Source organism: Hesperophylax consimilis, chromosome 16 (genome assembly GCF_061612785.1).
Source record: "Hesperophylax consimilis isolate HC1 chromosome 16, BYU_Hcon_1.0, whole genome shotgun sequence".
Taxonomy (NCBI): Eukaryota; Metazoa; Arthropoda; class Insecta; order Trichoptera; family Limnephilidae; genus Hesperophylax; species Hesperophylax consimilis.
The window spans coordinates 19194611-19216761 of record NC_142851.1 but is presented as its reverse complement, the minus strand read 5'-3'; the positions used below and the strand labels follow the sequence as shown (position 1 = coordinate 19216761).

Genomic DNA, 22151 nt, shown 5'->3' with positions numbered 1-22151 from the left:
GTGTGCAATATTTATGAATAAAGATACAAAAAACATGTTTTTTTTTATTGAGAGTCGTTTGAAGTGAAGTCAACGTAATGATAGGTGAAGGCAAATAATGTCATAACCATAGACATATGAATATTAGTAGACCTGCCCTAAGTGATTAAAAGCGTATTATCCCCACTCCCCATACCTGTTCCATTGGAGCCGGCTGGGCTCGCGTATGGCCTCAAGTGAAATTTGAAAACGTGACGTCATCATTCTTGTGCGAACTATGGTCGAGGCATCATCGGTTCATTTTACGAAATAACACGGCAAAATGTTGACTTGTGATATGAAAACTTGTAAAAATAGATGTGAAAAAGAGAATAAACCCAATTGTCGTATTACATTCCATAAGTAAGCATTATTTTACTCTATTTTAAGCTTATTCACACCGTATTATATGGATCAGTTTTAGAAACATATACTATCACATCACAATGTAGCGATTCTCAAGTGTGCTCATCGTTGTTTACTGGGGTAAGTAAATTATGAAACATTTGTAAAAGTGTCTTAACTAAATACTCTGAAACTAACTACGACTCTGCAAACAGAAGAAATTTACTTTGCCGAATTTGGACTTCGCAAATTAGTTCATAACGTGGCGAGTAATTTGCGCTCCCATGTAAAAATGTCTATTCATTCAAAAGCAGATTTTACTTTTAAGAAGTAAATGGTAATATTATAATGCGAGATGCCTATTTACTGTCAGATTGATTTATTGACGAATCACAGTCAGCTTCACTCCCTTCGTTCTTCAACAGTTGATTTTACCCCTCGCCATTATCTTCTCGTCTATTAATTCCTATGTCTGTGGTCATAACTTTGTACCAAAAGTGGTACCAATCATCGATTTGATGGTCATCAAATAATGTGACAGAATTTGAAACACTCAAATCAGTGCCATTTTGTTTGTCAATGACATTTGCATTCATACATACTCTTCTGTTATTCTGACTCTTGACTTGGCCCGACTTAGTATCTGATTTACTTAATTGTGTCATCTCGGGCATCCCCGACTTCTGCTACCATTCACATTTGCGTGATAATCCTCCTAACAATTCTTTCTTCGCTCATTAATTCTACATGTCCAAACCATCTAAGCGTCCCTTTCCTAATCTTACTCATTGCCAAATTATTATAAGCAATAATTAGTCGCCTGAAATATCCACACAAATTAAAAATATCTCCTGAGTAAAAATAAATGCCGCCGACGGGAATTGAACCCGCACCTTCTGATGTCCGGTCAGGTGCTCTGGACCAATGAGCTACGTCGGCTTATTTCCAACACGCCAAATAATTCAATATGTACTAGTATGTCAATCAACAATTACTGCTTATTATATGTTATCATTAAAAAAAATCATTGCACTTGCCCCAGCCTTGCATTCTTTGTGAATCTCCGCATTTCTCACACAATCATACATGGTTGTACCACACATCCGCCTCAGAACAGAAATGAGTTTCTACAGCATTAAAACGGCTTTATGTATGAGATAAAGCTTTGGTCATTAATGAATGAGATTATGGCATTACCGAAACCAAGCTTAACTCAAAACACCAGTTTTTGTAGCTAGGCCCCAGTGATAGTAAGCCTCCGAATTAGTCAGCTATTCTCAATTTGAAAGATAGCTGGAATGGACCTAGAATGGGCATTTTACATTTCAAATGTTAAAAAAAAGAAGCTAAATGTCGCTGATCGACCATTAATTTGGTGACAATCTTATATTTGAATTTCAGCAAACTTGGTAAAGCTCAATCATGTCAATAAACCATAAATAAAAGTCAAAGGTAATCATTTTTTATAATAAGTTTATTCCTATTAAATCTATCAACAACTCTTATAGCAAAACATTACTCTTTCTCAAGAGGTTCATCTTTGTATCTGTCGGTGAGGAAGCTCTTGAGTTCTCCGTGCTCCGTCAGCATGTTCAATCGGATGGTGTTGTGGTTCCTTCTCTTCTCATACTTCTTGAGATAGATCTGCCAGTGGGGCAGCTTGGTGTAGAAGGGCGGGTGCTTCTTCATCTTCTCCATGACGCGGTTGTCGAGGGCGTAGCGGGTGAAGTCCAGGACTTCGTCTTTTCTGATCTCCTTCTCGGTGCGCACCACCGAAGGGGACGCCACCACCTTCGGGAAGAACTCGTGCTCCTTTCTGAACTCCACCAGGTGCAAGCCCTTCTCTTCCGCCATCTGCTGGTGAGATTTCTGGAAAAGTGAGAGAATGTGGTTAAATAATACCCTTTTCCTTCCCAGATCTTCCTTTCCTTCATTTTCTTAAAAAAATACTCGTCCCAGCGTGTCCAAAGATGACATAGGTCCTGAGGGAAATTATTTTGTGGAGCTAATGTAAAAAAAAATACACTGCGGCGCCCAGTCTTTGTTCTCTACATATACAACAAACGCAAAATAGTCCGTGGAGTTTAGTCGTAGTACCTCGACAGTCTACATGCTTCCATGCCATATATCCCTTTACTCATATTATCTATGGGTTGGAGTCATTGGAACTAGGGCATACATATTAGGGAAATGTATGGCTAAATGATGTGGGGGGAGAAGAGGAAAAGTTGAGAGGTTCCTGACTATATTCAGATCTGTCAAAACATGTTTCTATTCTGAGGTGGTCTTTCACCAGGGTGATACTCAGAGTATCAACGACATTGGTTACCTGCTGCAACAGCGCGATGAAGAAGGCCTTGATGATGTTCTGCAGGTTGTGCGAGCCCTCCACCTTGGCGTGCATGTCCTTGATGCCCACCACCTGGCAGATGGCCTTGATGGCGCGGTGGCACTGCAGCCCGTAACCCTCTGCCTGCTTGTGCCCAAAGATCTTAGTCTTGCCGAACATGGCAAAGAAGTCATGGTAGACTGGAATTCAAACAAATTCATTAAAAACATTGTCAAATTAAGCGAGGCTATCAGTTCGCAATGGAGTCCATTTTACAATTACTTTATAAGGTTTATTATTTGGTCACATTAAGTAACATTAACACTCCCTTTTTTAGCATGATTTCATAAGTACTGAAAGTAAAATTCTAATAATTCTATCAAGTTATTTGTTTTTGGGGTATTATGCCGTGTTGCGCTAACACCTTCTTTAGCCAACGTTTCGGACAGCATTGCAGTGTACATCATCAGGGCAGATGTGTAATTTTTGATTTTGAACAAAATAACACATCTGCCCTGATGATGGACACTGCAATTCTGTCCGAAACGTTGGCTAAAGGAGGCAGCGCAACACGGCATAATACCCCATAAACAAATCACTATAATACTTTTGGCCATGAAAATCTCAAATCATACCGGAATTCTATCAAGCATTATTTTTTTTTGCCATTGCCAGTGTTAATTCAGGTCTGAAAGGGTTAAGGTGTTAATTGCAGCAAGGTCAGTTATGGTGCTGCCACACGCAAAGCTCACATCAACAGATAATATAAAGCACAATAGCGCTCGCCATACAATCCCATACAGACCCGACACACGTAAAAAGATAACGCGCTATAAGTGTGGTTCTGAACTTCGCTAACCGAATTTATTTTACGTAACCGCTCCCGACGCGATATTTGAAAAGTTATGCGTCCCCCTCTCCGCCGTAAAAAGGAGAGGGGGTCATTTTAATTGCGGAGCTATCGACTAAGTTCCGTGTTCCCTTTGACAGCCATGACATAAGCAGCCTAATAATGCATTTCTTATTTATTATGTTAGCTCATATCGTCATGTGTGCTAGTAAATTTAGAAACATAAAAAAAAACTTTATTTGCCAAACATACTTAACATATATTTAAAATATAAATATAATCAATATTTGATTTTGAAGTAAACAAATTTTCGCCCTTTCAAAATTAATCATATTTTTAACTCAGTATGTTTATATGGTAATATCATTCGGTTTTTTGATAAAGTTGGACGGCCTGATAGCTACATAGAGAAGCTTCTAGTTTGTTCGTTTGTTGATTGTTTTCAATTGTTTTCCTGGGTAATCTGGTTTGCTCTCGTCAGCTCTCGTGCTCTCTTCTCGTTCCCTGCCCTGGTGTTGGTCCTTGCCGCCTTTGCCTTCGACATTTTTGGAAATCGACTTGAGCTTATTTTACAATAATTTATTATATGTCGCTTTCGTCGATCGGCGTGCGAACTGCGAATTTCCTGATTCGACGGAGAGGTTATGTGAAAATGCGCTATTTACGCGCAGATTGTTTAAAATCTAAAAAGTTTATAAATAGCATTTATAATTATATAGTTGGCGGCATCATCATCTGAGGATGAGCTGTCCAACAGATCCAGCAATAGGCGACAAGTATCATCCATTTCGAAAACGTGCTCAAGCTGTCAGTAAGTAAAGTTGTCACTTTGACAGATGAAATTATGTTCCTCGGCCGCTCTCGAATTCAACTGACCCCCTCTCCTACCATAGGAAGAAATATTTGATAGCGTCGTGTGTCGGTAGAAAAGATGATGCGCTGTACATTAACTTTTGATGTGAGCTTTGCGTCTGGCAGCACCATTAATGTCTGATTCGCCGTCACATTAAGTTGTTGCCATTGCCGTTATTTATTTATTAGGTAGATCTATACAAGTAAGTATACTTTATTTTTACTTTGCCCGTCTCACTATGTATTCCTCTGTCTTACTATGTACTCATATCCTCTGTCGTGACGGGTTAGTTTACAAATATTTTATTTTGAGGCGATGCCATAAGTAGTAATGCAAAATCATGTGTTTTTGGTTTGAAAATTTGGTCGCCTAGAAATGTTTCAGATGCTCTAATTAAATACTGCGAGTAGAATACATCTTGGCCTTTGAAATAATCAAGTATTTTTTAGATAAGTCTTTTTATAAGCCCAGAAAAAAATAATGTATAAGGCCTATGAAAACTGCTTTAAAGTTCAAAATCTCCTACTTACGAACCCATTTTCGGTTATGATTTTATTGTATTATGTGGCAAATTAAGTTATTTATAAAATGAACGAAAAAAAATTTAATATTTATGCCTGAACATCCACAAAATAAAATAAAAGGCACTTTTTGGCCATGTTTTTTTCTTGCATAAATCAAAACAGGCGGATTGTGTTAAGCGGGAATTTAAACCTTATCGCCATCTAAGGGTTGTTATTGATAGCCGCTCAATTTAAAATATTACACGACATAGTGCATCGCCTTAACAATAAGTAAATTTTTCAATTGGTATAAGTTCGATGGGAACATTTTTATGCATTTTTTGCATCAGCCTGAAGCGTGTTAAATCGGCCGTATGACACGTTGTCACAGTTTTCTTAAACGCGGTATTCAAACTATTCAGTAAATACTTTGTTTTCATTAAGACATCAAATCTTATACTCGCTATACTAACGCCAGAGATGAAGGCGCGTGTGCCACGTAATCCAAGTGAAGTTATTTTATGTTAGCTGCGAGAAAATTTGCAAATCGTATGTTATTGTGTATTGTTATTCAAACATCAAAATGATATCCCCCAGTGGATAGTATTTTGTGAACACCTATTAGGCTTATATTAATAAATATGTAAGTAATAATAATAATGTTGATAATACGGCAACCCTTTATGTATTCCCGATAAGTTATTAGAAAAGTTGCCGAATTCCGCTTATGCGTATTTCCTAACCTTCAAACTGAAGAAAAAAATTACCTTTAATGCATCTTTTACCATTTCCCCCGCATAAATAGTTGTTTCTTGAAGTAAATAAGTTGAAACCAAGTTATTTTACACAGCAAAATATATTGTAAACTCTCAATTGAATAATACTTATTACCATAGCCAAAACATCTAAGAGTCATGTTTTAACCTTTTAAATGCCAGTAGGTAGAAGTGTAGCTGTGCACAGCAGGCCAAGAATGCGAGTTAACTCGCTCTTGGCACAGAAGCGGTTAACAATTGTGTACAACTTAAAACATGCATTAAATGAATTAATAATCATGCATAAATCAGAAATTCGTATTTGTAAGTAATGAATTCAGCAAAAATCAAACGTCGACACACGACAGGCATAGACAATCCATATAAAATCACAGAAATTTGACAGCCATTAAGATGCAACGAACGCCTTCCGAATTTCCACGACTAACCAACGTGACGCATTGATTTTACCTTTTTTCATGTCAAGTTGCCGTCAGTGGGACTTTTAACACAAAAGATACAGAACAGCACCTCAGATTGGTATTGGTAACAATAATGGCATAGAGAACATTTATTTTAGATTTGGGTGAATGGACTCACTGTTGGAATTGTTGGTGCGTTAGCCCTTTAGAAGGAAGATAATTATACTTACTGGTGTGGTCATTGTAGAGATCGACTGTGATGAGTTTCTGCCCTGCGCGGTTTTTGGCCGTCTTCAGTGCCGCTGAGCCCATCCGTCCTTTTCCTATGGCAAATCCAACCAGACCTTTCCTGTTGCCTGTTACCACCTGAAATAAATAAGACAACCATTAAATAAACTTCATTTTAAGGAACCTTTTAACCGTGTTGTTGTTTCAAACAAATTGTTTGGCAAAAGTGACAAGACCACAACACACAATTATATTATAAAGTAATTTTAATGGTTTTGACTGAAAACCTATCGTCGCCGTTCAGGAAAAAGTTAAAAAACCACAACACACAATTTTGAGACACTGCAAATTTAATTTTCCTACTTGCATAATAATAAAAGATAAAAATAAAAGCATTCAAATAAGATTATTTCCCAAATGCTGAGTTCTATTATAGAGTTATGAAAGGGTAAGGCTCTCCGATTCGAAGGTCGTAGGTTCTAATTCCAGTAAATTCAAGTAAATTTTATTTATTTTATAAGCAATAATTATTAGCCTGAAACACTCATCCACATTGAAAAATCTCCTGATAAAAGATACATGACGCCAACGGGACTAGAACCCGTGTCATTGCATTTTTTTTTTTTTTTTTTTTACATTTTTTCACCTGAAAACAACCAACTTTATTTTATATGAGAAAGGCATTGTAAGTGCTAACTCTCTCACTAGATGGCGTCGAGACAAATTGTCTACATTTTTTGGTGAAGATACTAGAACTTGTCAATTATTAATTTTTTTTTTTTTTTGGTAAACTAATGTTTAAGACAAGATTTTAAATTTTATTTGACGTATTTATGTTATTTCATGATTTATTCGTTTAAAATAATATGTGCCTAGTACACTTTAGCAGCACGTTCCAGAGTGTAAGATAGTCTCAGTATCGCCCTGGTGTAAGACCACCATTCAGTATTGAAACGTTGCTTGAAATGGTTTTGGCCGTGTTTGGTGACCAGACTTGAATAGCCAGATACTCCCCCACCTTCCTCTTCCCAGTCTTATTCCCCTCTCCACTACCTCAGCCTCATAACATACCCCAATTGGGGATGTCTTAGTCACACTGGCCTCGATCGACCTCGTTGTAACAGTCAACAATGATTTGCACAATATATAAGTGAAGCAACCTCGTTATAACGGCCAGCAATTATCTGCACGGTATATCAGTGAATCGACCTCGTTATAACAGCCAACAATTATTTGGACGGTATATATATATAATAATGATTCATGGCCCAGTTCCCTTGTTTCTATTATGTATGAAGGGTTACCTTGTTAACTTACCAAACATGAAATCTTCCTGGTCCTTCCCAAGCCTCCTCTCATGGTGAGGAGGGTCTTAAATTCTAGCACGATCGTTTCAAATCCTTCAAAGCTTTCTGAAATTTAAAAAAAGGGAGACAGTCAGCACTTGCTGTGGGTATTGAACTCGGCTCATCAGACTGCTTATATACTGCAATATACCACCACTATGTTAGATGCCAGGATTGAACTAGGCTCATCAGACAGCTTATATACTTCAATAAACCACTACTATGTTAGATGCCAGGATTGAACTAGGCTCGTCAGACTGCTTATATACTTCAATAGACCACTACTATGTTAGATGCCAGGATTGAACTAGGCTCATCAGACAGCTTATATACTTCAATAGACCACCACTATGTTAGATGCCAGGATTGAACTAGGCCAGGTGTGGCGAACCTAGGGCACGCGTGCCCGAGGTGGCACGTTTGATCATTTGGATGGCACACTAACGATTTCCAAGTTCAATTTTTTTTTTTTTAATTTTTAAGTTTAAAAAATTTTTTTTTTTTTGATTTGACCAGTTGTTTCAAAAATATCTGAACAATCGTTCATATTCTTCTTTTTTTTTCAAATGTAACAATCATTCTGTTGATTTTTTTCAAACCAGAATTGGGTTGTTTCAACTCAAATTTAACTTACGTTCCTTTTGAAAATTTCATTCAATGTTCCCCGCCGAAACCGACAATTTTTCCAGAGAAATCGATAGGAATATTTTTTTTACGCTTGCAACATGATTGGTTTATTTATGCTTGCAACACTCTTGATCGTGACGTTGTATCTAACACCTTCAAATATTTCCCAAATACAAAAACACTTTTTGCAGAAGAAAAGCCAGATCAAATCAAATTAACACAAGAATTTTCTGTAGTTATTCAATCGATAATCAACGAGTTTTTTTCAAGATTCAAACAATTCAGGAGATTTGAAAAGATATCAAAATTTATTTTATATCCAGATACACTATCAGCAGATGACCTCAATTTGGAGATTTTCGAGTGGCTAAATCTAGAAGATTTTGAAATGCAATTTATCGAATTCCAATCGAGTTCGCTATGGAAACAAAAATTTGTTGATTTGAGAAATGATTTGGAAATAATTGAAAGCGATCGATTAACGAACATAAATAATAAAAATGCAGAAGAAGAAATAATGAGAACTTGGAAAGCCATTCCAGAAATCTTTAGCGATTTAACAAAACTAGCGAGAGCAATATTATCAATTTTCTCTTCTACATATGCTTGTGAGTCATTATTTTCAGAAATGAATTTCATAAAATGTGATTCAAGAACGAGAATGACTGATGAATCCAGTTGGTCGTGTGTGTTACTAAAAGTGACGAAATATGATCCAGATGTTAAGAATTTGTCATCGAATGTACAACAGCAAAAATCTCATTGATAAATAACTAATATGTACATTTATTGATTATGACTTTATTTTTATGAAACTCTATTGTTATTTTTAAGCTTATGAATAAAATTTTAAAAAAAAAACCAGGTAGATGCCAGGATTGAACTAAGCTCGTCAGACTGCTTATATACTGCAATATACCACCACTATGTTAGATGCCAGGATTGAACTAGGCTCGTCAGACTGCATATGTGCTTCTAGACCACCACTATGTTAGATGCCAGGATTGAACTAAGCTCGTCAGACTGCTTATATACTGCAATATACCACCACTATGTTAGATGCCAGGATTGAACTAGGCTCGTCAGACTGCATATGTGCTTCTAGACCACCACTATGTTAGATGCCAGGATTGAACTAAGCTCGTCAGACTGCTTATATACTGCAATATACCACCACTATGTTAGATGCCAAGATTTAAGACAGTTTTCATATTATTTTATCACACTTCAGAAAAAATATGCACCAAAGTAAAACTAATTATTATTGCTTTTTCCTTTTTTCTGTGTCTTTTTGCTGTTTTCCAGAGTTTAACCCCTTGAGTCTTTATGGGAGATATTTCTCCCAGCCTGACACGGACTCATAAAAATCATGCTATCTCATTTTGTATTATGATTTAAATAGTGTTAGAAAGAGAGAACACCATGCTTTGTATTTTCATTTTAAAGTTTACCATAGACGTTCCTGAAAAATTTGCAATCATTCTATGAAAAAACATTAACATTTTATGAAAAATATTTGTCAAGGTTCGCAAATATTGTAATAAATATTTTTATATAAAACGAAGAAAAAAAAATGAAGTGACTATGACTTTTATTATACCTTTGCCTAATTTAATACGGTTTTAAGTTTCGTGTAAAGTGGTAATTATAGTTTACACAATAAAAACCTTTGGTAAGCGACTTTAAAAACTTTATCCATGTTTGTGTTCTAATTTTTAATATTTACTTTTGTCCAGAGCCAGGAGGTTTTGAATAAAGTTTGAAGAACCTATTCATACCTAATCAACAAACAACCCCTAAGGAAGTGTTGTTTCGCAGAATTTGAACAATTCATCAATCTTCAAAGTTGATTTTCAAGTTCTGTGAAGGTTTTATTCTCGTTCTGTTATTATTTCAGTTTTGTGAAGCAACTGGCCAATAATGATATAATAACAGGACTTAAATAGAACATTCACAAAGATAGCCATATCGTCACCCGTTGCGGGTGATGATACGCAGGTTTTGAATTGGTTTGAATTTGGAGGAAAAACAGATATGCTGGTTCGCATGAAAGCCAACATCAACTGTTAACGGGTGTTCTGCTTGTGTCTTTTGAGCTAAGCGTACGTGCATGGTGCACAGTGGATCATTGGTGCTATTGCACATGCTCTATTGAAATATCTGTAGAACAGACTCAGCATGGCTAAATTGTCTCTACACATTAGAGATGGAAATCAGTCTGTTGACAATGGATTGTCAATCGGATGGACCAGAATCAAGTAGGTTTATCATGTATTTTTGGGGCTTCAGCCCAGAGGTGCCTATTTGACTCCAGTTATACATTAATTGCAAATAAATATAAAACAGCTACTTAAAATAGTTACCGTTAGCAACTGGGTCAGGTGGTCCAATCTTCCTCCCGGGCATCTTAACTCCGGACCAGCCCCTCTCACTGGGGCTCAGCTTCAGTCTCCTGAAGTTACCCATCGAGTCTCGCAGCTTTATGAGATTTGCCATTCTGGGAGAGGAAAACGGAATAATGAGTTATCATAAATGAAGAGCATTTTTTTAAAACTCAACAAAATAGGTCCCCCGAGGCAAAAAGCAAGTTTTTTATTCTACTTTTAAGAACCTCTGTAAATCTCCAAAAAAGTGGACTACTTTTTCAAATATCGTGTGGTTACTACCAAAAGTTGGTAACTATATTTTTTTAAATTTTTTGAATTAGCAATGATTTTAATCCTTAACCGTTTATTTCAAAGAAGATGTCAATAAGTAAGAGAATTTGATTGTATTTCCGCTTCTCAATGCCAACGTATCCGAAAACTAAAAACTGTTTTTGAAAGGTGATAAAATACACTTTCAAATTTTATTATTACAAATAAACATTTTTTTGTATTTCTTTGGCATTCACTATGTAACAATTTCTAGACATTTTTGTTTTTAATGAGTTTTATTATTCCAATGTACATTTGCTACGTATAAATTTTATTAATTAGCGACCGGTTTCGACAGTTTTAAAATAGCTAGTTAATGACACGGACGTGTCGAAACCGGTCGCTAATTAATAAAATTTATACGTAACAAATGTACATTGGAATAATAAAACTTATAAGACTTTTGGTGGCTTAAAACACAGTTTATTGTTTAGGTTACACAGATTACAATAGCAAAATAGTCACAGTTTACAATTTACACGAATACACTTTGAAAATAACATTTATCGACTAGGCAAGGATTTATATCGGATCCTTGCGGGATAGTAATTGGGAACAACAAAATAGAATCGAGTCGCGGCACAACTGTTCGGGACTAGCCTAGGTTTGCTTGGGGCGGATTACTGTCTCTCAAGGGCTGTGCGCAGCACAGGTAGCCAAGAAGAGGAGCGCGCCTTTAGCGAGTCTAGTAGTCTTCAAGTCGGTTGCTTAGCAATGGTAGTAGATAGCTGTCCTCAGAGGGCCGTGCGGGGCACGGGTAGCCAGCTGAGGGAGGGTACTAGCCAAGGCAAGCAGACAGGAGAACTGTACTGTGTAAGGGTGAGTTGCTGCTTTTAAGGGCTTCATTCTGTGTCAGCAGCGTAGGGGATGGTCGGCCGCGTGGGGGGGGATGCGTAGAGAGCGTTCTGCGCATCTCGTCGCCTGCGTGCAGCAAGACAGGGACAATGCCATATGGGGAGAGAGAGATGGTGTATTGGCAGTAATATTCCGCGCGCTACATCCTCCCCCTCTGGATCGAGGAGCGTCTCGCTGAAGATCCAGATTTGTAGTAAGCGAGATTTCTTATTTATTCTTCTTAGGACGGCCCCGTTTGCGCAGGGGAATCACTGGAGCTGGTAGTGGTCTGACAAACCCTTGGTATGGAGTCAGCGCCGATGTATGGTAAGTGCCAAGCGAAACATCCGGGGCTGACATGGCAGCTATTTCGTAGCTTGTTGGTCCATGTTTTTGCAGTACTAGGTATGGGCCATCTCGCCGTGGTATGGGTTTGGCACTAAACTCCCTTGCAGCCTTGCTAAGAGCGTGTGATTGGACAAGGATATGATCCCCGGGCTGGTGCTGAGGATCCTCTCTTCTTTGTGACTGCCCATACCACTGCTAGAGCTTCTCTTTCTGTCGTGGAATAATTTCTTTCTGCGGGTAAGAGTAGGCGGTTTGCATACTCTACCGGATGCTCATCGGGGCCCTCCCCCTGGACAAGAACTGCTCCCAATGCGTAGTTACTTGCATCTGTTTGCGTTCGCTTTGTTGAATTCAGGAATTCTGCGAATTGCTCCTGAGTAAAGCTGATGAAAGCGCCTTCCCCATTGGCTTGCATCTTGAAGCGAGGGCTGCGGCGCGGACGCGAAATTTTCACTGATTTTAACACTTTTGCACAATGTATCTGGCCACTTAGTTGGGCGCCAGTTTATATTACTTTTGGTGGCTTAAAACACAGTTTATTGTTTAGGTTACACAGATTACAATAGCAAAATAGTCACAGTTTACAATTTACACGAATACACTTTGAAAATAACATTTATCGACTAGGCAAGAATTTATATCGGATCCTTGCGGGATAGTAATTGGGAACAACAAAATAGAATCGAGTCGCGGCACAACTGTTCGGGACTAGCCTAGGTTTGCTTGGGGCGGATTACTGTCTCTCAAGGGCTGTGCGCAGCACAGGTAGCCAAGAAGAGGAGCGCGCCTTTAGCGAGTCTAGTAGTCTTCAAGTCGGTTGCTTAGCAATGGTAGTAGATAGCTGTCCTCAGAGGGCCGTGCGGGGCACGGGTAGCCAGCTGAGGGAGGGTACTAGCCAAGGCAAGCAGACAGGAGAACTGTACTGTGTAAGGGTGAGTTGCTGCTTTTAAGGGCTTCATTCTGTGTCAGCAGCGTAGGGGATGGTCGGCCGCGTGGGGGGGGATGCGTAGAGAGCGTTCTGCGCATCTCGTCGCCTGCGTGCAGCAAGACAGGGACAATGCCATATGGGGAGAGAGAGATGGTGTATTGGCAGTAATATTCCGCGCGCTACAAACTCATTAAAAACAAAAAAGAAATAAACATATTATTTCTAATAATAAAATTACAGAGAGTTGATCAACTAAAATCGCCATGTCTGAACGGGGCATAAGGGAGACACAACGATTTCTAAGAGACCATATGAGTATCTATGGGTACTAGCCGTTTGTTCCCAAAACCGAACAAATTAGCCTGAGGAGTTAATTTTTGTGTATTATAATCTATATTTCGAATAAGTTTGGGACCTCTCTTAGTACGTTTTTAGCTACTGCTTTTTTAATAAAACTTTGTAACTTAACTTTTTTAGAATTAATAGACAAGAAAAATATTGTCAAAGTACTTACAAAAATAAGCATGTTAAAGAACAACACTCCAATGCTTTTTTTAAAATTAACAACATTTCCCAAAACCTTGACTTTATAATGAAGATCAAACTTTAAAATTGAGTTTACTCCAAATATGTTTTTGTAAATTACCAACTTTTGGCAGTAACCCCATGATATGTTCTTTCTTGAACAGATAATCAAATTAATTGGACACCAGTTTTCTTTAAAATCAGTATTTATTTGTATATTTTTAACATCTGTTTACAGACTATTATCCAATAATAATACAGTACAAAGCTTATAATACAAACTGAAAAATAGTAGCAATGAACGAAGAGAATGGCAAGTATCACAGCAAGTAGGCAAGTATCACACTTCTAACAATTTTCTTTTCAGTGGTAATTTACATAGTCATTATTCACATACATGCACAATTTACATATTGTGTAAGTCTCTGAAAGTTTATTTAATTTCAGTACCGTATTTAGGCGTGTTATTAATAAGTGCAAAAAATATTTTTAAATGTGAAGGTATAAAGACCAGTTTTTTTTTACATTAACCCCACAGGAGGCCCTGAGGAAAATAATTTCCCTCAGTGCCTATGTCATCTTTTGGGATGCTACGTGAAGTGTCTTTTTTAAGGAAAGGAAAGTTCTGGGAAGGTAAAAGGTATAAGGGTTGGGTAGGAATCTAGGGATTAGCGTGTTCAGGAGTGACGGACATTAGCGGTGTGTAGGTTCAGCCGGAATGAGTTCTTGATCCCGAGTCCTTTCTCGAGGAAGCGGATCCCATTCCTACTCATTTTCAAATCAACTACTCTCAGAGAAGTCGGATGCGGACTCGGACCCGAATACCTCTTTGTACGTACCCAGCGCTCGGCAGTGTGGCTTACCAGCACCCGCGTCCCTCAGCATTCGCCTCACTCACCGAGAACTCGCTAGACTGGTGACTCGTGACCTTCGCTTATATCTTGTTATATGAATTAAAAAATTACTTTTGGTAATTTTTTAAAGTCAAGTAGATAAATGTAAAGGGTTTATTTATTTTTTTCTGCAATCAGCATAGTTTTCTTGATAATATTGAAAATTTTCATTGCATTTGCACTATAAATGACAAAGATACAATTTTTTTTCATTGAAGGTACAAGCTCTTCCGGAGTGCTCGGAATATGTAAAAACGCTTATTTTGCCCAAACTTCAACTGCCCATAAAAAAAAAACGAGTTGAGGTAGGAAGGTAAAATTTGGTATATTTTCTTATCTATATGGAAGGATTAAAAATTTAAAGTTTCATCAAAATCTGAGATGGTGGGTGACATGGCCTGGATGATTTGGTGCGGATTGACCCAAAACCTACTCATCTCCAACCGACATATGATAATATATATCCCTCCCACTGCAGCGCAAGGCCATGGGTCGAGAGACCAGTTGGAGAGGTCAAAGGGTCTCCCCAAACCAACCTCTCCCGATCTGGCATGCCTTGCTGCTGAACCCGGCCACCCCTGCTAAATTACTAAAAGTAGCGAACCACTTGGGGTGACCTATGGCAGAGGTAAGTTTTTAGATTCTCACGGCCAAAAGCATTTTTGTTGTTTGTTTTTGGGGTGTTATGCCGTGTTACGCTAACTCCTTCTTTAGCCGACGTTTCGGACAGCGTTGCAACGCTGTCCGTAATGTCGGCTAAAGAAGGAGTTAGCGCAACACGGCATAACACCCCAAAAACAAACAACAAAAATATGGCAGAGGTGTTGGTTATCAAATAAATAGTTTCCCGGGTAAAAAAATTTGTAGTGTGCACGTTGATTCTATTTTCGTAATAACTTACTTGTTTTATTGCAAAATAATGTTTTTGTAAATAGTACCGGCTTACTAGATAACGTGTTTATATATTTATAAAAATAGTATATATTCTATCATAAGCAATTTCCCCAAAAAAGCTAGTCATATTCAGAGAAATGATTTTTTTAATAGTGTCCATAAGGATACTCTGGCAAAAAGAGGTTAATGGCACATAATGATATATTAAACAAAACTTTGAAGATAATAATAGCGATTTTTTTAGCGAAAATTTGAAGCAGAAAAATTATTAAAAGTTACGGTCGCATCTTTTACATACCAAATTTTATCAAAATTTCTAATCGCACTGATCTCTTACTGATATTCTCTAAACGTATATATATTCATTTACTTAACTTAATTTTTATTTTATTAATACTTTTAATATTGCAATTATGTAATTCCATCAAAATCCTCATTTCTTTAATTATTTTTAAATATCTTATTTACGCTATCAGTTCTAAATGTTTTTGCTATCCAAATTATTTTAATTATGTTTACATTCTTTATATAAATTTTCTAATCCATTCAATACCTTCATTTATATTAATCCATTTAATTCTTAAAATTTTAGTGTCTTATTATAATTCTTCAAATATTTATAATTTTACAATTATGTTAAAATTTCTATTTATTCTTACATTTTATATGATTATTTTACTATTTCAAAAATATATTATCTGTCTGTTCATCTTTTTTAACTATATTGATTACACTATTGGTTCGAGAGGTTTTTATTATCCAAATTACTTTAATTATGTGTACATTCTTTGTGTATCCTTTCTAATCCTTGAAATACCTTCATTTATGTTAATCCATTTCATTCTTAAAATTTTAATGTTTTATTATATTTCTTCAATTCACTATACATATGCAATTCTTTTAAAATTTCCAAATTCTACATTTTTATTTATTCTTATATTTTATATGATTATTTTACTTGTTATAACTCATAATATAATCTATCTGTTCATATTTTTTAACTATTTTTTTTACACCATTGATTCTAAAGGTTACTATCCAAATTACTTTAATTATGATTACATTCTTCATGTACCTTTTCTAATCCATTCAATACCTTCATTTAAGTTAATCCATTTCATTCTTAAAATTTTAATGTATTATTATAATTCTTCAAATCACTATAATAATGCAATTTTTCTTAAATTTCCAATCCCTACATTTCTATTTATTCTTATATTTTATATCATTATTTTACTGGTTACAAAACCTATAATCTGTCTGTTCATGTTTTTTAATTATTTTATGTACACTACTTGTTTTAAATGTTTTTACTATCCAAATGATTTTAATTCTGTTTACATTCTTTCTCTACCTCTTCTAATATATTCAATTCCTTCATTTATATTAATCCATTTCATTATTAAAATTTCCATGTCTTATTATAATTACTCAAATCACTATAATTATGCAATCCGGTTAAAGTTTCCAATTTCTACATTTCTATTTATTCTTATACTTTATATGACTTTCTTGATTGTCATAAAACATACATTCTGTCTGTCTATATTGGATATTTTTGTGCATTTTATTAACTTATTTGTCGCAAATTATTATTTATTTTTTATTCTTCTTATTCCCCTGATTGGTTTTGCTATTGATATTTTATTATTCTTAATTCTCTTATTTATTGATTTTATATTAGATGGTATAATAGTGATATCTCTTGATTTTATTCAAGATTCTCGTACAATCATAGATGCATACACAAATAACGCTTACTTTATGAAAAATATTTCAATATACAAAACTATTGCTGAAACAATTGCTATATCCTTAAGAGCAAAAAGGTTAGTATAAGTGCCGTATAAAAATGGATTCTGTAACTACTAAAATGACAACTAACAATTCGAACCTATCAATATACCATCAAAACATTAGATCAATAAACAAAAACTTTGACCAATTTCTCATCCAACTCGAACTTACTAAAATCAAATATGATATAATTATCCTGACAGAATGTTGGCTAACACCTTCTTATACTCCCAAAATTATTCTTGATTACACTCACCACCAAACCATAAATCACTACAAACAAAACGACGGTATAGTAGTATACACACTAAACAATACTCATAACGCGTGTAACGTCAAAGAAATTACCATTACAAATTCAAACTGTCTCCAAATAACATACAACGTCAACACATGTATCATCGCACTTTACCGCTCTCCTTCTAAACCAAATATATCTCCATTTTTGTTTGACTTAAATAACTGTCTTACTGAGCTAAACAAAATAAAGAACTTAGTTTTAATTGGAGACCTAAACATCAACATTCTAACAAACAATGAACATCCTCAGTGTCAAGACTATTTAAATACAGTAATGTTTCATGGAATGGTAAGCACTATAAATTCACCAACTCGATGTACGCAATACTCCTCTTCCTGCATCGACCATATTATGGTAAAATCATCCAATCTATACACCTCTGAAATTCATACGTCATCAATTACAGATCACTATGCCACCTCCTTCACAATGGGTTCCAAACACAATGTACACAATAAAGCTTCAACTACAACAACTAAGAAAACAATTGACTATGACAATCTCAACAAAATGATTAAATCCAAATCCTGGGACATACTACATAATATAACAAACACAGAGGATGCCTGGAATTACTTCTCTAACTACCTACAAGACACCCTTAACCAAAACACCAAAATCACCACCAAAAACATTCCTAAAACTATCAAACCCCTTAAACCATGGATAAACCATACAATCATTAACTGCATTAGGAAACGCAACTCCTTACATAAAAAGTGTGCCACGAATCCTTACGATATCACACTCCATAATTTCTACAAAAGATACAGAAATATTTGCACACAAGTAATTAGGAAAGCCAAAAATTTATACTATAGTAAGAAAATTTCCGAATGCAACAATGACCCTAAAAAAATATGGAGAATCCTCAAGGAAGCAACCAATTCACACAAAGCTACCGACGTCTTAAACTCTCTCAACATCAATGATAACACGGTACACGTTACATCGAACCCTAACACAATTCTCAATCATGTAAACCATTATTTTGCAAATATAGGGTCAGAATTAGCAAAAAAAATCACAACAGATAACAATACACCTAACACTAGAGACCCCTCTACCAATGATGAAGTCCCAACACGTTTTGTTCTTAAAACGGTTACAGAGAAAGATGTTTCTGTAGCAATAAACTCTCTCAAAAACACTTCATCTGCCGGCATAGATGAAATACCAAACACTGTACTTAAAAAAATTGCCCCTGGTATAATTCAACCAATAACTCATCTTCTTAATATTAGTTTCCGCCAAGGCCTTTTTCCCACTATTCTAAAACAAGGTCTTATTATCCCAATTTTTAAAACAGGTTCTAAACTTGACATCAGCAATTACCGTCCAATTACGTTGCTCAATTCCATTTCAAAAGTATTTGAAAAGATCGTGAATAATAGTCTGATGGAATACCTAGAAGCCAACAACCTTCTATCGCCTCGTCAATTTGGCTTCAGAAGACATAAAAGCACTAACGATGCCATAGCCACAGTAACTGACCATATTTCTGGCCAACTAGATAAGGGCTCGAAATGTCTATCGGTATTTCTCGACCTCTGTAAAGCGTTTGATACAATCTCACATAACAAATTGGAACGCAAAATGTTCAATGTGGGTATTAGAAATAAAGAACTAGACCTTCTCTCCAGCTTCTTATCTGGCAGATCCCAATGCATTAAACTCGGAACAACAAAAAGTCAATTTTTGCCAATTAGTTATGGTGTCCCACAAGGCAGTGTTATAGGTCCAACGCTCTTCCTAATATATATAAATGAGTTGTGTAACCTAGATATCGATGCCACTATTGTCAGTTTCGCCGATGACACAGTCCTTCTATTTCAATCAAAAGACTGGCCTACCGTATACGCCAAAGCGGAAGAAGGAATCCAAAAGGTAAAACATTGGCTCGACTCTAATTCACTAACTCTCAATATACCTAAAACAAAATACACACTATTCAGTCTCATAAATATCCCAAAGTCAAACCTAAGTCTAACTTTGAAAATACACAGATGCAAAAATTCATCTCTTAACCGGAATTGTGACTGCCCATGCTTAGAACAAGTAAACAATATTAAATATTTAGGTATAACTTTTGACAAAAATCTTAATTGGAAACAACATATTCATAACACCACGAATAAAATCCGTAAATCTATATACTTTTTCAAACAAACACGCAATTTTATTGACCTTAAACTTTTAAAATCAGTCTATTACTCACTATGCCAATCACACATAGAATACGGAATTCTAGCTTGGGGTAATGCTTCTTCTAGTGCCCTTGACCCCATTATAAAAGCACAAAAATTAATCATTAAAATAATCCTTAAGGTTCCTCTTTGTACCAGCACTGATACGATCTTCAATACTATCAATGTTATGGACATAAAACAGCTGTATGCAAGATCCATCTTGGTCAACTTACACCAGAACAATAAATCACTATACAAACCAACACAAACTATTCACAATACCCGAGCCAAAAACAAAGAACTTCTTCAAACTCCTTTTGCTAAAACCTCATTCGGACAAAGACATTTTAAAAACATAGCTTGCAAACTATACAATACACTACCAACTACGATCAGACAATTAGAAACAATGACAAAATTTAAACACGAAATAAAGAAATGGATTGCAATCACAGGGCGTCCCACTATTGCAAGCATATGTAAACCAAATTGCACATAGACAACAAGTACTATTTACACACGACCAAATTCAAACTTAATTAAAATGATCTATTTATATTTTCCCACATACTAATAATGAACACAATCTTAACAGGATTAACCCAATCGTTCTTTTGATTGTATTGAAATTATTTTGTATTATTTTTATATTTTGTATTTACCCTTATTGATATTCACTTAACTATATGTATACATATCGATGTACTCTATGTCTGTCTCGACACAGGTTTACCCTAGTGAGACAGGCATCGAAAAACCACTTATAAAAAACTTTATATAGATAAATAAATTAAAAAAAAAAAAAAAAAAAAATCTGGGACTTAATAATAATAATAATAATACCTGGATGACTTTTATAGCGCCGTTTTTGTGCAAAAACACCTCAAGGGCGCTACCCAGGACCTTCCCCTAGCCGGGGCGCTACTCTCCGAGCTCACGATTAGTATTTATAATACCTTTCTGCGTCTTCCGGTAGCTGCTGCTGTTGGACTAGTTCTCTGCCTCTAATGACTGGGGAGGAGAGTCCTGGCCAGACCATGTTAATTTTTCCGGATCCAATAACCTGTCCCCTGTTCAAATCTTTCATCCGCTTCGTTCCTCCGCCCCTTCCTCTGCCCTTCTTAGCCCCGGCATTACTGACAGAGGTCACACTCTTCCATAACTTTTCAGCGGGTACTGTACAAGACACAAAATGTCAATTATATCTAAATATCATTATTTAATTTGTATGATTTAAAATTTTCACACTATCGTACTTAATTTTGGGGTATTAAGCCGTGTTGCGCTACCTCCTCCCTGAGCCAACCTTTCAGAGAGCCTTGAAGTGTCCATGATACTTCTACAAAAACAAACGCACTTTTCATCACCATCCGCTGATGGACGCTGCAAGGCAGACTGAAATGTTGGTTCAATGAGGAGGAAGCGCAACATGGCATAAAAATCAAAATTAATTACGGTAACATTGTGTTATATTATTTTATGTTTAAAATATTTCCAATATACATAACCTACAAACTTACATTTCGTGAAAAAACTCGCATTTCTCACAAGGCAGAGATTGTGGTTATTCCTTTGGATTGTCGCATGCTGTGATAACTTTTGGCTTAATACTATACTAGTACTGTTGAGGGATAATGATTGAAAGGGTCTTAACAGAGATTTGCAGAGCCCCGCCGCTCTGACAGCCATTTTCACAGATTTAAAATAATTAGAAATAATCTAAAAGAAAATCATAGATAAAAATAATGTTGCAAAGGTGAGCACTTTTTTAATGGCTGCAATACTTCCGTTCGTATAGCAACACAACTGTACGAACCAGTACTGCCATATGTATAATTTTTACCATGTTTGCATGGTTTTTTTTTTCAAAATGTGTCTTTTGAGTGAGATACGATGTTTTAGCGTGGGTGGCTTGTGGGAAAATAATGAATTCAGAAAATTAGTTCTTGAACTTCAGTGCTGAACAGGGTTCACAGTTTCGCTTATCTAATTATTATCTTTGTCAACAATTATGTATTAACCCTTAGCTCTTCGTCCCATGGGCAGAGGCGGATTTGCCCTTAGGCCTATGTAGGCCCGGGCCTAGGGCGGCCAGATATTAGGGGCGGCCAATCGTGACAAAAAAGTCACAGATGATAACAAGAAATTACTTCCTAAGTACCTAAATATTCTACGTACGAAATAGCGATATGCAAGAGCGTGTTCACACACAGCACATAGCGCGCCCCCACGCCCCGCAGCCGCCCTCGCCACACCTATCCTGCTCCGTCGCTCGCCCGCTCGCGTATTTCCAATCCCTACCGTGATTCAGTTGCGCTAGTGACTGAACCGCGTTAGGTATTGTTATGCATAATAGCTAAAAGTTGTCAATAAAGTAAATTCATTATGACATGTAGTCTATAGTCTATATCAGGGGTCTCCAAACAACGGCCCGCCAATGTCATTAATCCGGCCTGCGACAATCATATAT

At 36.3% G+C, this 22151-nt stretch overlaps 1 protein-coding gene across 1 annotated transcript; it reads right to left on the bottom strand.

Moving 5' to 3' along the window:
- Positions 1-1819: 1819 nt before the first annotated feature.
- mRpS5 (mitochondrial ribosomal protein S5) lies at positions 1820-21388 on the bottom strand. Its single transcript, XM_089640654.1, has 7 exons — positions 21202-21388; positions 20638-20857; positions 10640-10773; positions 7621-7715; positions 6306-6441; positions 2693-2892; positions 1820-2232 (listed from the first exon to the last, which is right to left on the bottom strand). The coding sequence occupies exons 1-7, from the start codon at positions 21368-21370 to the stop codon at positions 1879-1881; spliced, it is 1308 nt and encodes a 435-aa protein (XP_089496780.1). The 5' UTR covers positions 21371-21388; the 3' UTR covers positions 1820-1878.
- Between the last annotated feature and the right edge of the window lie 763 nt (positions 21389-22151).

Coding starts and splice junctions, on each gene's coding strand:
- mRpS5 (XM_089640654.1), bottom strand. CDS start 21,370: ATGGCTGTCAGAGCGGCGGGGCTCTGCAAATCTCTGTTAAGACCCTTT. Junction 20,858..21,201: donor TGCGAGTTTTTTCACGAAAT/GTAAGTTTGTAG, acceptor TGTCTTGTACAG/TACCCGCTGAAAAGTTATGG. Junction 2,233..2,692: donor TCATCGCGCTGTTGCAGCAG/GTAACCAATGTC, acceptor TCACTTTTCCAG/AAATCTCACCAGCAGATGGC.